At 41.1% G+C, this 16,054-nt stretch overlaps 1 protein-coding gene across 3 annotated transcripts in view; it reads left to right on the top strand.

Moving 5' to 3' along the window:
• The first annotated feature begins 1,719 nt into the window (after positions 1-1,719).
• rnf213b (ring finger protein 213b) overlaps positions 1,720-16,054 on the top strand; it is a 35,449-nt gene continuing 21,114 nt past the window's right edge. Inside the window, exons 1-25 of one of the 3 annotated variants that reach the window (XM_025909745.1) lie at positions 1,720-1,827; positions 2,381-2,529; positions 2,621-3,357; positions 3,434-3,589; positions 4,340-4,509; positions 4,605-4,891; positions 4,981-5,225; positions 5,628-5,834; positions 5,923-6,136; positions 6,230-6,285; positions 6,357-6,522; positions 6,608-6,757; positions 7,030-7,128; positions 7,271-7,399; positions 9,651-9,819; positions 9,915-10,082; positions 10,313-10,462; positions 10,568-11,196; positions 12,069-12,228; positions 12,335-12,552; positions 12,650-12,793; positions 12,894-13,046; positions 13,451-14,717; positions 14,810-14,994; positions 15,096-15,248. In XM_025909745.1, coding sequence (XP_025765530.1) covers positions 2,428-2,529; positions 2,621-3,357; positions 3,434-3,589; positions 4,340-4,509; positions 4,605-4,891; positions 4,981-5,225; positions 5,628-5,834; positions 5,923-6,136; positions 6,230-6,285; positions 6,357-6,522; positions 6,608-6,757; positions 7,030-7,128; positions 7,271-7,399; positions 9,651-9,819; positions 9,915-10,082; positions 10,313-10,462; positions 10,568-11,196; positions 12,069-12,228; positions 12,335-12,552; positions 12,650-12,793; positions 12,894-13,046; positions 13,451-14,717; positions 14,810-14,994; positions 15,096-15,248 — 6,114 coding nt within the window. In that variant the 5' untranslated portion in view covers positions 1,720-1,827; positions 2,381-2,427. The remainder of the gene's footprint in view (positions 1,828-2,380; positions 2,530-2,620; positions 3,358-3,433; positions 3,590-4,339; positions 4,510-4,604; positions 4,892-4,980; positions 5,226-5,627; positions 5,835-5,922; positions 6,137-6,229; positions 6,286-6,356; positions 6,523-6,607; positions 6,758-7,029; positions 7,129-7,270; positions 7,400-9,650; positions 9,820-9,914; positions 10,083-10,312; positions 10,463-10,567; positions 11,197-12,068; positions 12,229-12,334; positions 12,553-12,649; positions 12,794-12,893; positions 13,047-13,450; positions 14,718-14,809; positions 14,995-15,095; positions 15,249-16,054) is intronic. The other 2 variants (XM_005453660.4, XM_019362350.2) reach the window with 2 other exon arrangements.

Here is a 16,054-nt window from a genome sequence, read left to right as displayed (position 1 = left end):
GATCTTTACAAAGAGTTTAACTCCCTGAAGGAGCGTCTCGCTGAGCTCACGACCAAGTTTGATGGAGTGGAGGCTTTCGTGGATGATGTGAGATTAGGGAGGAGCCCTGCACCACTCCGAGGTGAACCCCGACCCCCAGGGTCACTGCCAGGGGAGGCGGATGGTGCTGGAGGTCGGCCTAATGGAAGGAGGAGCCGGGTCGTAATTCGGAGAATCAAGAAACCTGCCGACTCACAGGACTGAGGATACAGCATCATACTGTTAATGCCGGGCCGAGACGGGGTTACGTGTTTGTCTTATATTTTATCTCACTGTGTTTTCTGGTGCAGTTTCACTTTAAAGCTGTGCACATCACATTTATAACTTGGACTTGAAAAGGAGAGAATGCAAAATAAACTTTATTTACACCTTAACCCTTGAGTTAACACACATGTTAATATAACAGCAAAGAAAGCCCACACTAAGTCCACACAAATCTGCACAAAAAAGTCTCACATGTTGGACAAAAACACAAAAAAGTAAGAACATAAATAAAGTGTGCTGTGTTGTTTTGTTCAGTCTATAGTAATCAAAACATGCTGCTCCTTATAGCATCTAACTAATTTTTAACAAATGAAAAAGTAGTTGTTATACTCTTCTTCACCAGCAGTTGTCTCCCCAACATCACAAAGATCAAAACAGTGATTTTGTTGATTGAAAACTTCGTTTTCAATCCACTTCGATCTCTCGAAATATTTGACTTAATACAAAATGAATTTAAATAAAGTTAATAATAATATTAGTCAAAACGTGTTGTGGTCAATAATAATAATAATAATAATAATAATAATAATAATAATAAGAATGACATGGTTTTCTTCTGTTCTTTCAAAATAAAAGCCTATTTGCTACAAGGATGGAGGATTTCTAACAATCTTCAATTAGTCAGTAACGGTGGTGTCAAAATAAAAGCATGTTTCAGTTTTGATTCTTCTTTACGTAGTTTTATCGGTGCACAATATTGTTTGGATCACTTTTATGTTTGTATGTGTGTGCATTTTTTTTCTAGTTAACTGAGCCTAATAGCCTTAGTGCTACTTCACTTAAACATTTACCAGGATTTAAATCAAGTTATCTACACATGCAGGAAGTTCACAGGTTCATTAAATATAAGTTGTTATGAAAAATGCATACCCGTGGTTATTAATACCCATTCATCCATTCATTTTTTAAAGTGACATCAGTTACTATTAGTAGTAGTAGTAGTAGCAGCAGTATCCTTCAGTGAGAATAATGTGGACATATTACACATATTTTATGTGATTTTGTCTTTTTATTCAAAATAAACCTTGTGTTTTTGTCACAAAGTAGTTTTTGTTGTTGTTGTTTTTTTTACTATAGAATAAAACATAATAAAGATAAATGTAGTTAACAATAATAATGTCAGAGGCTGGGTTTCTTTGTTTTGGTACTGAAAGTGAACCTTCCGATAATCACCTGAACGCGGCATAAGTTTCTTCTTTGCAGAGAGTCAGACAGAAACGAAACTGAAAAGGTTGCTTTCCGGTTTAGGGACTCTCAGGAATTTACCTACAGAAACAAGACGAAGAAATCTGTAAAGAGTGCATTAGCTAACCAACTACTAACCTAAACTGATTTGTATAAAACCGGGTAATATTTTACAAATAAAAACGTTTATGTTAGATGGCTAATGGGGAGATTGCGAGTATGCTTGTGAGTCTGAACCTTTGGAGACGGTCCCTGTGTGGGCGGGTCCATCAGGAAGTTTAGTAAATGTTTGCCTGGCAGATTTTTAGTGTGCGACTTACGAAGCTAACATACAAACGGGTAAGCAAGCACATCATGAACTTTATGTATTTTTGTCTTTATTTAAGAAATGTCACTTGGCTATTTCAGATCTTACGGTCATTCGTGTCCTTTTATCCAGTAATAACAAGCTTACTAGATTATTTTTATTGTATTCTTATTACCTTTAATGCCACAGTCGCTTCCTAGCATGTTTTTGTGCATCTCTGGTACTTTGTGGTAGTTTTTACTCCTTGTATTAGACTAGATGGTGTTATTTTGTCAAAATATGATGCTGTCATTTGCTGTTCTGCTTCATTTTATCATAAATTAATTGTTATCATATTCATTTGTATTGCTGATAAGATGAGGCAACCTAATAGGGTGTTTTTTATGACTATAAAGGAAGCCATTGCAGAGTGTGTGCCATGATATGCTGTGTACTGTATTTTTAAGGTATTTCTGCTCTTATAAAGAAGACCAGTTGCACTAATTTTGCCCGTCCCTTATTAACTGTAATGCAACAACCTTGACCTGAATAGTAAGCCTCTCAGGGATTAAAAGCTGTAACTGTGCCTGTATTTTATATTTAAAGACAGTTCCCGCAGAGCAGGGGCTCACCTGAGAAAGGTGTCCCTACAGATGGAGGAGGGGGGAGGAAACCCCCACTGTGCCAGTGGGCAGCAGGTGCAAACCAAGGTAGCTGAGGATTCTGCAACCAAAAGACCACGGAAGACAAATACGGTAGAAATGCAGTCACAACAAACAGCTTTCAGGGGCCTGTTAGTGGTGTTTGAGCTGTTGTGTAATATACATAAATTAATGTGTGTTCCAGGAACATGGAGCTGGAAACCCCAGCAGGAACAGTCGAGAGAAGGAGAGGAGAAGAAGGAGAAATCAAAGAAGAAAAAATGCTAAAGGAGAGGCAGATGTCAAAAGTGAAAACATACAGAAGGATCAGAATAAGGCTATGGAGACTGAAAGCAGCCAAACTCAGGACAGCGAGTCTTTAAAACCACAGTCTGAGGTTCCCCACACTGAAGACAACTTGCAAAAGGGGGAAAACAGCGGCGAACAACCGCAGAAAGATCCTAAAATGGTGCAAGCTCAGACTCAAACAAGGAATCTCAAAGGCTCAGATAAATACACACAGACTCGAGTTGTTACTCAGAAGAATCAGGAAACACAGACAGACTTTCCTCTGCCAAAACAAGACGAGGGAAAGGGTGAAAAGACTCAACCTGCCACAGAGAAAGCTGCTGAGGTGCAAGAAGATCAGAACAAGCACACACATGGACCCAAGCTGCAAGAAGACAGCTCAGTTCAGACTCCATCACAGCAAAATCCAGAAGGAGGAGCATCATCAGAACCAGCCAAGGAGCAAAGAAGTGAGAAGGAGTCAAAGCCTAAACAGGAGAATCCCTCTGCAGGAGGTTCAGGTGTTGCATGTCAAACTGAAGAAGGTGCCAAACAGAAGTCTTATGCCAAAGCTGTGGCTGGAGTGGGAGGGAGTGACAAACAGTCCACCGTGGCAGCCACTAACACGGCAGAAAAAACATCCCAAAGCACACGGTAAGACTGATTTTAACTGGTTATTTAAACTCTGGAGCTAAACTCACATTTAAATGTTTATCTTTTTCACTCACAGTGATCGAAGCCCAGTGAGACCTCCACCCGGAGTTCCTATGTTCACCTTTCACATCTACGCTGTGCTGGACAAAGCGTTTAGATTCAACCCCCAATATGACACACTTGTGCTGCTTCAGCAAGATGTTTCTTTACATCTTGACATGAAATATTTTGTGTAAGTATTGATAAAATTTGTACAAGATGTAATACACAGAATATAATGTACTGTTCTCGTTTCTAGGTTGTGTTAGTTACTGCTGTTTTGTCAGAGCTGCTAATGTGGCTCATGTTTTATAGGACATTTAAAACAATGACAGTTGACTAAAGTGCTATGCATCTAAAATAATCAAATGACGTAAAATGTCCTTCTGTGTTTGTGCCCTGATGTATCAGTTTATGGCATTAGTGAGAAGGACTAGTCAATGTGACATTGTTAGTTGTGAACAAGTTGGGTTAATGCTGTGACAGTGAATGCTTAAACCTCATCTTTAAACCTAATCAAGTAATTTTTTGTGCCTAAACTTAATCAAATGCATATTTCACCAACCCAATACACAGGAGTGTGTGAAAAACTACATGCACCTTGTGATTCAGCAGCTCACTGAACCACCTTGAGGGGCAATAACTTGACATGATGGTCTTCTGTATGACTTTATCAGTGTCTCACAGGTCATTGAGGTTTGTGGGCATTCCTTTGTGCAAAACTCTCTGAAGGTCCCAGCACAGGATTTCAGTTAGGTTGAGGTCTGAACTTTGACTAGGCATTGAATTTCTTTTTCAGCCATTCTGTTGCAGATTTGCTGGGGTTACTTTGCTGGGATGTCAACTCCTGGAAAGAGCTGCAAGGACAGAAATTAGGCAAAATTAAAATATTAATAATGGCATGAATTTCTTTCCAGTGAAATGTTCAATATTTTATCTTTAGTGGACTAAAGCAGGAAGGTTATCTGGTGGAAGCACACCTCTCTGTTGAAGAAAGCAGGTTGCGAAGAGGCAACAGGGTGACTTATTGGTATGGTGTAAAGCAACGAGTCAAAGAGATTTTAGGAACTGCCACAAGACATATTTACATTCCTTCAGACCCAAACATAAAAGGTAAGACAAGCAATCATTTAGCTTGATAATGTCAACCCTCCAAGTTGGTTCCAGACCTTCTATTTAAACTGATCACATGTCAATGTTTTATGCAGAGCTTCATCTTTATGAAGGATTCATTTGCCGTGACAATGTGCCACAAAGTGTTTGGGAAAAAGGTCTCCACATGATTGGTTTGAGGAACACAAAGGGTGTGGAGATTTCAAATGCCTGGCAGTCCTCAGCTACAACTCTGCTGAACAGAATCTTCCAGAAATGGACTCCGTCAGATAAACAGAGCACTGAGAGCTTGTGTCAAAATTTGAAGTATTTTATGCAGAGTCTCGGTTTTGCTCACACTAGGATGGCATACCCAGACAGTTCACATCCTCCTGAGGTTAAGGTGGGTACAGTGAGAAGAGAAAAAATCAAAGTAAAAATTAATAGTAGTTGCTTTGATATACCAACGTTAATACACATTTTTATTTTCAGGTGTCAGAGCTGATTTCAGAGAACTTGCTCCAGATCTTAAAAGGAGAGCCGAAGGAGAAGCTCCCGAGCTCCTGCAGGGACACTAGTCCTCTCGTTCTGGGGCTTTCTGTTTTCATGGTTACCCAAAATTGTAGCATCACCCTTGGAGTTAAAGGCTGGGCTGAGCTGTGTCTCCTGGTCTCAGAGTCTGCTCTGGACAACAAAAACCTGGATGGGTTGCAGAGTTGTTTCACAAACATACAACAGTAAGTTTTTACAATCTTTAAGAAAAGTAATTCTTGGCCTGGTTTGACAACAATTTCTCACTGACAAACTTTTTGTGTTTGTTTAAAAAAATGCATCTAATTGAAAGTGGTAGATTTATGTGCGTATAAAAATTTAATGTGGAGTAGATGTTGCTAATTACTACATTTTATAGACTAGTAAAAAAAAAGCAGCATAGCAATTCAAAGGCTTTAATTACATTAAAAACTAAATTTGTTACTTATTTAGCTAATAAACTCTCTTGTTCATTCCTTTAATTCTAAATTAAACTCCACTTTTAAGTTAATATAACCTTCATGTTTACAGAAACATTATCTTGGTGTGCTGACTGAGGTGTTGACATTTGAGCTTGTATCCTCACATGGTTCGGTTTTCCCCCTCAGCACTGTGCTGGGTCTGATAAACCGCTGTGCCCAGGACAAGGTGGCAGAGGTCGTCCTGCTCGTTCCTCTCCTCCTCAGACTCAGACACCCCGGAGCTGATGCAATGAAACTGGCTCCAACTGTTGAAGAAGAGAACTGGTCTGGGCTTCAAAACATCAATTTCAGTGCATTCAGAGAGACTGTCAAGTTCTTTCCGGACAAAAGAAGGTGAATCTGTCTCAAACCCATCTTAGCTTTCTTTATTTCTCTGAAGTGTCGATCAGATTTACTGAAGTATTTTATTTTCCATCCACAGGAGGATGCTCTCTCTGATCCAGAAGCACTTATCACTGGCTACAGAGACGCCTCTGCTCCTGGTGAGCTGGTTATCTCTGGTTGCATTTGAGGACCTTCCTGAATTTTCAGACCTGACAGGAGTATCTGCAGAACAGCTGATCCAGAGTCTGTTGTACAGACTGAGAAAATGTGGTGAAAGACCGGATTTAAAGAAACAGGAAGAGAATTTAAAGGTGATAAACCCAACTTACTAATATAAACTTGCAAAATGACCTTGTTCCATCTTTAAAACAGTCTGTGATCACCTTTGTTCTTCCTACATGCAGCATGCTCATAAATGCTTTACCCACATCCTGCTGAAGGTAGACAGAGAGAAGGACAGGTAATAACACCTGAAATGTGCTTCATACATTCTGCTTTGTGCTTTTTGTAACTTTAACTTTGTCTCTGCAGAATTATTGAAAGTGAAACCATCAAACATGCGTTCACGAGCAGCATTGATGTTGCAAAGAACACGTGCCGATTAGTGCGAATCGTCCCGTGGTACCAGGCCATCGTCCTGTCCTACCAGCTGGTGCTGAAGGTAGCAGAGATTTTGGAGGCTAAACTGAGAAACGAGGTAAAACCCTTCACGTTATATGTCCCATAATGCCTCAGTGTGGTCTGTGATCTTAAATTTGTTATCTTTGTTTTGTGTCTTCTAGTCCAAAGAAGATGAGTTTGAGACCTTAAAGCAGCAGCTTCTGAAGGACTTGTTTGCAACGCAGCACCGAATCAGAGAGAAGAGAGATGAACTGCTTCAAAACTCGCTCCTGACACCATCAAAATCACTCAGCTATCCAAAGGAAATCGAGGCATGTAGCAAACACAACTGATAAAATCAAACTACGTTACTAATAATGATTTTTAAATGTATTTTTTGTTGGTCAATAATTGCACATTCTAAAGACATAACTGAAATGTGAAAAAGGAATCCTCGATAATGTAACTATAATCTCTTTGCACTTATTTTAAATGTAATCTGGGCTGATATTAGTAATTTATTCTGATTAGATAATCAGAGTTACTCATCAGCCCTGCCTCTAACCACTGTTCACCTCGTTTAATGCCTGTGATGAATTATCAGATGTGGGACGCGCTGCTGAAGGTCGAGTGCTCTTCTGAGGAAGTTTCATCCCGCTGGAGGCAGAGCCTGGAAAAAGACCTGAGGAAGAGGGTGTCCAAGGTCAGGACCCGTCTGATCGGTGTCAGACCAACATTACTGGTCTCGTTTTAGAAACACCTGAGCTCAGATTCTTTCAGACTGGTGTTGGTTCAGCATGTAGATGTTTTCCCTCTGAACTCACCTGAGCTGTTTTAATTTACAGATAAGTGATGAGGACAAAGTCATGCTCTGCTGCCTCAAGTCGTCCCAGGCTGCATTAAGTAAAAGCCATGAAGTCATACAGGCCTGTTTGGACGAGCTGTGTCGCTCTGCAATCAAGGCAATCTGCCAGGTACACTATGAATTAATAAATGACTCAGAGCACAGTTTCAATATTCGCTTTTAAAACCTTTAAAGAGCACTTCCAAAGTTATAGACTTTTTTTTTCTTTTATCAAACGGGTAGAGATTAAGATGCACTTTTAAGTGTTTTAAGTGAGGTAATGCTTTATCACCAGGGTCACAATGTAGTTCAGGTCAAAAAGCAACCGTACTTTCACGTCCAAGTGACCCCTCGCTCTCTCCCACAGTCTGTGTCTCGAGCTTTGACTTGTCTTTTCCCTACATTACACTCAAAAACCTCAGAACAACAAATAATGTAACAGAGAGCTGGTTTAACAAATCAGTCAGTTGATTGATATGATTTTAAACTTAACTTTTTATTCTATGGTGCCGAGCTAGGTCAGTTAGCTTTTAGCAGGTCAAATGTAAGATTGAGCTTTTGTGTTTTTAATGATGATCTCTGAGCTACAAAACTGGTTAATCTGAATGAGTTTTTCTATCAGTTATCAGAGTTGTCAGAGTTTTATATTTTTAATTAGTTTTTATTTATTTATTTTAGTTTCACTTAGTTTTCAGACTGGTTTAGCTGGTTTCTTGTTCGTTTTTAGTGTTAGTTTATTACATATTAGTTTCACTATATAATATGATATATAATTTATTACTATATGACTACTATTACAATATTACTATTTTAATAGTAGTCAGGAAAAGATTTAAGGAGTTCAGAGCAGGAACTACGCACCAAAACTTCACTCACAGTAGTGTAGACGTCCATGTCTGCAACACCAGCTCCTCAGACTAAGGGCCTGATTTACTGAGTACAAACTATTTAAAACCAGAGCTCAGTGACAGGGTTGTGTGTAAGAGATGGGAACGCAGAGATTTTTGCACCTGACTCTGTTGTTTATGCATTTCAGAGAGTTCCTCTATCAGGACACCAAAAATAGGGCGGGGAAATTTAAAACAAAGGTGAAAATGATTTGCTGATATTACTTTTTACAACATGCAGTTTACTGCTAACGGCACCGATATTTAACCCTGAAAAAAAAGCATGTTTTTTGCACTTGATATTGAAGTGAACTGACTGAACACATGTTCAGACCATCTATAACATGCATGAGCATTGTTTGGGGATCGTGCTCACACTGCATTTTGCCCCATTTAGTAAATCTGGTCATTATTAGTGATGCAACGGATCAAAAAACTCACTTTTCGGATCGGATCATGGTTTTAAGTCACGGATCGGATCAATTTTTGGATCAGCAAAAAAAAAGAAAAAAGACAAGAAAAATGTAACTCGTCATTTATTTATTTACGTAATTTTTGCCCATTAAAAAACATTTAACTCAAGACTCATCTATAACTCATATAAAAGAAATTAACGTGCAATATAGGGCAGTACAGGGCTTTGTATGTACCACTCCGCTGTGATATAATGAGCGGTCACAGTCACGTAGCTTTATGTTGCCCTGGAGATCCACCCATCTGTAGTTAGGGCAACAGAAGACGTCTGGGACAGTTCAGCCATAACTTTAGACTTTTCCTGCTCATACATGCTTGGAACGATCTTGTCACTGAAGTGGACGCGCAACGGGACATCACAGCGTGGCTCAAGCATGTTCATCATATGTTTAAACCACTTGTTTTGCACAACGGAATACAGCCTCATGTCTGCAGCTATAGACCCCAATAGCTTTTGTAATAGCTTTAGCCCGGTCGGATTGGGCACCAAAGGCCTGCTTAAATGCCGCAAACTCCTCTGCTCCTCCTGCTCCTCCTGCTCCTCGACTTGGACCGCTAGCACTGGCCATGACTATCGCTTGACAGACTGGCCCCGTGCACCATACACATACTTTTTTTTTTCTTTTTCGAATCTTTGGATCACGTGCGTGCCGAACCGTGGATTGGGATTGGTTCGGATCAACAGTGATCTGTTGCACCACTAATCATTACTGTCTTTGTAAATTTGACCCTATTAAAAAAGACTAAAACTTAAGATACGTATTTTTTGGTTTCAGTTAAGTAAAAGTTTTTTTCCTCATAGTTTTATCATTTAGTTCATTTTTGGTTATAATAAACTTTTCTTTCTCAAAATGTGTAATTTTTCTCCAGTAAAATTCTTTTTATGTGAATGTAAAATGTCAGCTTTGAATAAATGTGTGGAGTTTGGACTTTAACACCACTCACTGAAAAATTCTCCCATTCACATTAACGTCAGTATTGATGAATGAACCATGTGTGAATGAAACTTGTGTTTTTTAGAGAGGGCAGGAGGGAGACCTGATGCGAAGTCTGACCTCTAAGGTCAGATCAGCACTTCCTGCTGCTGTTGTGTCTGCTGTGGTGGTCGAGTCAGCTGCACGGTTCAGAGACAGCGTGGTGGTTCAGCTGCTTGACCCTCAGTCCGCCATGAGCCATCTCCTGTTGAAGGGTACGTCATTTCTTTGCTCATTTACGTCTTCTTTAAATTTTTACTCGGTGCTGTTCGGGTTTCGTGATGGTTGCGGTGTTGCTGCTTTGGTCCAGGTGACTGGAAGACGATCCTGGTGGACGACACCGCAGGGCAGGTGGTCCACAGCTGTGTGGAGGCCGTACACTCTCTGGTGGGGTCTCTGCTTCAAGGAGACGTGGCTCTGGGAGACCTGCAGACCTGCCTGAAACACCGGGAGCAGTTTAAAAAGCTTTTCCAGCAATGTGAGAACCATCACAGTCTGCTATTCCTTCATTCTGTTTTTAATAATCTCACACATCCTGTCCTTTATATAAATGAGATATTCAGAAGATTTAAGTACAAGAGGGATGTAAAGTTAATTAGAATACCCAAACTAATTTCCTCCGTTTGCCTCTTTAGCTCATGCTTGCATGGCTTTATACGAGGTCACAAACTGTCTTGATTAATATGAGCTGCATCGTGTTTTCCACAGACAAGACAAACGCCAAATCTGAGAAGGTTCCTGTCAGTGCAGACGACGTTTTAGCTCAGAGAGAGAAAGATCTGAACACGTTCATGCAGAGGAAACAGCAGATGGATACTCTCATAAAGATGATGGCAAAGGTTACAGAAAGCATCACAGGTGAGTAGAATGATGAATGTCGTTCATTTCATCATTTTAAATATTTTTTGCTCTGTGTGGTGGTTTTATGGCTTCTTCACACTAACATGGTTCTTATGTAAATAGTTCCTGAGATGTTGGTCCTGGAGGAGCAGCACAGTGCAGATCTCCACGCTGTAAGCCTGAACAAACTGATGCTTGTTCAGCCCTTTGATGCTGAAGGCAAATTAAAGAGCGCTGGCTCTCCACGCGTCCTCTGGTATAAAAACAGTATGAATGTCTTGAAAATGGCCACAGAGATGCACAAACTGCGTGACAGCAACCTGATTCTGTCCTCGTGGGTCAAAGGAGCTGCATCTTTGGCAGCGAGATATTCCTCACAAGCTCCTGTTCCAGTGAACCTAACACAGGTCTGCGACAACATCTGGAACCCACTGCTCACCGAGTTTGTTGACCTCGGCGTGAGCATTGCAGAAGCAAATATCACTTTTAGGCAGCTCGATCACATTTTGCTGGAGTCTGGCGACCAGGGTGATGGGAAGATCATGAAAACAGAGTTGGATCTGATGTCGGAGATGTTTTCTGAGGCAGGAGTGTTCAAACCTGTGGTGAACTGGGTGAAGATGAGGCTCGACCAGATCCAGAAGTATAGACAGCTCCACGAGGCGGCGGCTGCAGCCAGCGCCGTGCTGAAGATTGCAGGGAAAATGAGGCTTTCTGGAAACTTCGCTGAGATCAAAACGCTCAGTCAACTGGTAATACTTTATGAATATTACTATTTACTTAAAGCATGTTCTCAAAGTCTCTGTGACATAGTGGCCAAAACTGAAGACGTTTAATAGATTTGTGTAGGAAAAAAAATATACGCTACATTTTCCAGAATTTGTTTTTAACAGTTTCTAATGTTGTAACCTGGAGTTTCAGTCAGGCATCAGCCTGGAGGCACTGTCTGCTTCTAGCCCTTACAGAGCCTGGAGGTGTTTTTTGGTTAATTCTCCTGCTGAAAAAAAAAATGTATTTCCCTCTGAGCTTGAACTAGATGAGACTGTGTCTCTCTGCAGGAACAGTGGCAGTAGCAAAACCCCCAGACATCATCACAGCTCCTCCTGCACATGTGCAGATGCCATTTGTTCACCTTCTCTGTGTCATGTCAGTTTTCTTTTTCGTCTCAAGAAGGCGGTGGATCACGTAGCACTTTCATCACACAGGCCTGCTGATACAGTCTCCTCCCAAGAGCTTTTACTTATATCTATTTGCTGCTTGATCTTTGAAAAGCAGAGAGAATATTTTTGGACCTACTGACCTTCATGTATTAATGTAATTACTGTATTTAAGCTCACTGAGCAGATCTTGCCATGATGTGCATGTTTACAGTAGCTGAGTCACGCTTCTTTATTTAACTTCTGCACAACTGAACTGATGTTCTTAAAACCATCAGGCAGCAACCTCATGTGCTAAATGTGTGCAAAGCTCTCCTCATAGTTTTGGTGTCTTCATCTATCTTGACTCCTACTGTAAAACTAAATACTAAAAAAGTGATATTTGTTGCATAAAACATAAGCTACACAGAAGCCCAAACATTTATATTGATAGTAACTAAATAATGTTTCATTCTTACCTTTCGCAGGAAGAGGACAGCTTTAAGCACAGAGCTCTGAGCTCTCTGAGTGATGACCTGTTTCGTGCCAGACAGCAACTCTCCAAGGTCACCAAGCAGCACACCGCCTGTCTGGAAGAGTTTCTAGCGAGCCAAACTCTTGTCACCTGGGTCAAAGAGAACCTTAAAAGTAAGGTGATCTCATGAAAAACACAATGTGTCCCTGTTTTGGTTATAAATAATTTTGTGGCCTTGCAGAAGATGCCGCCGTCCTCACTTTGTCCTCCCGTCAACAGACATGAGCGACGTGAAGGTTTACGTGGATCTGGCTTCCATATCTGCTGGAGAGAACGACACAGAGATCGATCAGGTGGCCTGCTTCCATGATGCAGTGATGGGCTATGCCCCTCTGCTCTACTCCCTCTCCCCTCAAGCTGGCTTTAATGAATTCATGAGGTGTGCTCAGCAGGTGTGGGACGCCCAAAGTAGGGACGAGAAGCTCCCTGACAAACTGGTAAAAAACTGGTATTTTCATCTTCTCTCTTATTTTTACGCCTACATCCTGGCTGATGTTGCAAAGCAGCAACAATTTTCTTTGGTTTGTTTTTCAGAGCGAGTCTACCCGGCTACTGAGCTGGCTAAAAGCACTGAAGGAGACTCACGGCTCTGTCGAGCAGTCCTCACTCTCCTTGGCTTCCTCGATTAATGCTAATGGAGTTTATCACATAAAATGGTCTGATAAAAACACACAGAGGGTGAGTGCACAGTGTTCCTGTGACAAACACAGAATATGGGGCTTCAAACTGAACTGATTTTCAAATTCTTATTAGTAATTTTTTTCCGATTCCTTTGCAGAGATGTCTTCAAAACATGGTGAAGGTCACAGTGAGAAGCAGCAGAGAGGAGAAGAGCTACAAGCTCGAGGATCTGCTCGAGCTACAAAACAAACTCATGCTCATGTCGTCCAAAGGGGAGCATGGCAGAGAGCAAGTCAACAGGTTCACAGAGGTCAGCGGCTTTTAAACGGTTAAATTATGACTCTTCTTAGAAAAGGAAACTCACTGGAGGTTTCTCAACTTCTTTATTGTGTTTCATCCTATTTCTCAGACTTGTGTACCTGTTGTGTACTTGAATTAAAGCTTTGACTCCACCACTTTTACAGCTGAGATAATAGGATGCAAGAGATCTCAAAAGTATTCCAGAAAAAAAGCAGACCTGTTATTGACTCTTGGTTGGCATGACGATAAGTCATCCTATCTGACACCTTTGCTAGTTTTTTGTGCAATAAATGCAGTTCTGTCCACTGATACTAGAACCTAAGCTAAAGGGAGTTAAACATTTCAGCTGTAGACCTGGTGTCTGTGGTTTAGGATAGTATTAACTGCAAAACTCCTGCTGTCATGTCCTCGTAGGTTTTTGAGGGAGTTCAGAGACTGGGCACCATCCTTCTTCAGATGCAAACATCTGGGAACATGCTCTTCAGAGACTGGCACGCTGAGGTCGAGTGCTCCCAACAACAGCAGCAGCCGTGCATCAGAGTCACCTTCTTGTCCCTGAAGGGAAAACAGATGATGTACTACGGTGAGGTGACAGCGCAGCTGCAAAACCTTGCGCAGTCCATGGATATGTGCCAGAAGGAATGGCGTTCCTTCATCAGCAGCATGCGCTCCCGCTTTGGCTTGCTGAACCACTACACCTCAGAGCAGATGGTTTATTTGTGCCACTGGATACACAAAGTGTGTCAACGTCAGGCATCTGTTCCTCAGCAGTTATGGCACTTACTGTTTTCCATAAAACCTGAGTGCACGCCAAATGATGTCAGACACGCCTACATTAATGCAGCAAGAATGAGCTCGAACGCTGATGAGTTAGAAGATGTTTCATCTGATGATGACGACATGTATGACGAACCTTCAAAAGATGTGATGCCAGCACAACAGGCTGAAGTGGACATGAAAGAGGCTTCTGATTTGATGGAGTTTTCTTCGGATGATGAAGAAGATGAGGAGGACAGTCTTGAGAATCTCTGGCAGCAATTCAAAAAAGACATGAGTCTTTACCTGAGTGAGTCGCTGGATATCTTGACACTAGCCAACTTCCTCTCATGCCTCTCTGAGATGAACCAGCAGCACACGATCAGAAACCTTCCGTCAGTTCTCCAGGAAGGAAAGCCCAATCTCGTTCTGTGCCCCATTGGAGAGGTTTTCACCACCACCCTCTCTTTTTACATGGAGAGTCCAGAGCAGCCTCTGCCATCTGCTGATGAGGTTCTAGTCTGCAGAGAGGAAACCACAGAAGAGGAGGTGGAGATCTTTCTGCGCCGAGCTCTGAGTCAAGGCTCCAGACAAAACTGCCAGAAGATATACTCTCTGGTGAATCCAGGGCTGTTGGGATATGATGTCAGTGTAGCTTTAGGGGAGATCTTCGACAGTCTTGAGAGAAGTGCCGGCCCGCATTATCGTCTGGTCATAGTGAGTCCGGTTGTGCACCAGCACAGATACGTGCCCTCTTTCTTCAGCAATGATAAAGTACAGGCTGGTGTGGGTATAACAGCGGACACTGCCAGGAAATATCTACATCACCACTTCACACAAAACCAACTTCATCAAAACCCCGTCACACTGGTTTCTCCAGACAAGCTCTCAGTCTGGATTGTGTCATCTGAGCGCCCTGCAGTCGGTAAGGACGACTCCTCCTTGCATTAAAATCCATTAAAAATGCAGTTCAGTTACAATATTTAAATTTTGGCATCTTTTCTTTTTCATTCATAGGGAAATCACTTTACATTGATCGTTTGTTTGAGAAGCTCAAGCAGATATCTCCCAGAGCAAAGCATATCAGCCTCAAGCTGATTGAGCCATGCGTTGACATAGACTCATTGATTAGGAGTCTGTCAGAGAATCTGGAACCTTTGAGAGAGCAGGATCCCGTCATTCTGCACATTGACACCGCTGGAGTAAGTATGCAAGCATTTACAGCTGCAGGCCGTTTGTTCTGCTGTTGCTTGTGCTTGACTTTGACAGTCTGTCTTGTTTTTTCACTTTGGTCACCTCTCAGGTTCGTTCAGGTTTGGAGGAGCTCTTGTTCCACCTGTTAGTTCTGGGTTGTTTGAACGACAGCCATGGCATGCTGTGGAGAAGAAATGTGGCTCACTTAATCACTGTTGAGGTCCTGAAAACATATGCATTCCCCCCAAATCATCAACAAGAGGTAATGAGCTTTTTCAGACCCTCATTGAATAGAACTTCAGAACTTCTTGAATAATGTTGTTTTGGAAAATGTCACATTTTATGTGTCTTTAAGAAAAACTCATCTTTTTAGCTGGATTTTTTTTATAAATGGATTTAACTTTGAATGCTAAAATATTTTAGATGGTAAAGAAATCATACAAAACCATCATGTGTAAATGATATTGATATTGCCTGTTGGTTAGTGAAGTGTTGTGAAACCTCATGATGAGTCTTTTTGTTGTCACAAGTGAGCGGTGAATCTTACCACAAGACTCTGATTTGTTAGTAAAGATTTGCCAGAAACACGTTAGACCCGCCATAAAACATACCCTGCTTGATCGTCTTTCAACACTCATGAGACCGCAGTTTACCAAATTATCTTCATGTTATAATTAATAAGACTTTCAACTAGTAATTAAGACCATAAGTTTATCATAAAAGTCTTTACCGAAGTCACAGAGCAAGCAGGCTGAGGGTTGTTTAGACTTTTATACAGCTGGATGCTTTGCAACCGGAGGAGTCGCAATAGTAATGTGGTAGTGTAGCAAATTACTTTCCCTACCGAGTAATTAAGTAATATGTTGCATTTATTTTAATAAAAGTAACAAGTAATGTGCAATACACTACATTTTTTGAGTAACAACTCCAACATTGTCTTTGAGTCTAGTATATTTTAATTCACTGCCCTAAATCTGCAAGCTTATTATATCTGTAAACTTTTAAAAGGTTCAAATGAATCATTTGCCGATTTGTGAACATTTTGTGAATCTCCTGTTGATTTAATTT

The sequence above is a fragment of the Oreochromis niloticus genome, linkage group LG8, assembly GCF_001858045.2.
Source record: "Oreochromis niloticus isolate F11D_XX linkage group LG8, O_niloticus_UMD_NMBU, whole genome shotgun sequence".
Taxonomy (NCBI): domain Eukaryota; kingdom Metazoa; phylum Chordata; class Actinopteri; order Cichliformes; family Cichlidae; genus Oreochromis; species Oreochromis niloticus.
Note: the sequence above shows the minus strand (reverse complement) of the source record. Positions and strands in the feature narration are given on the sequence as shown.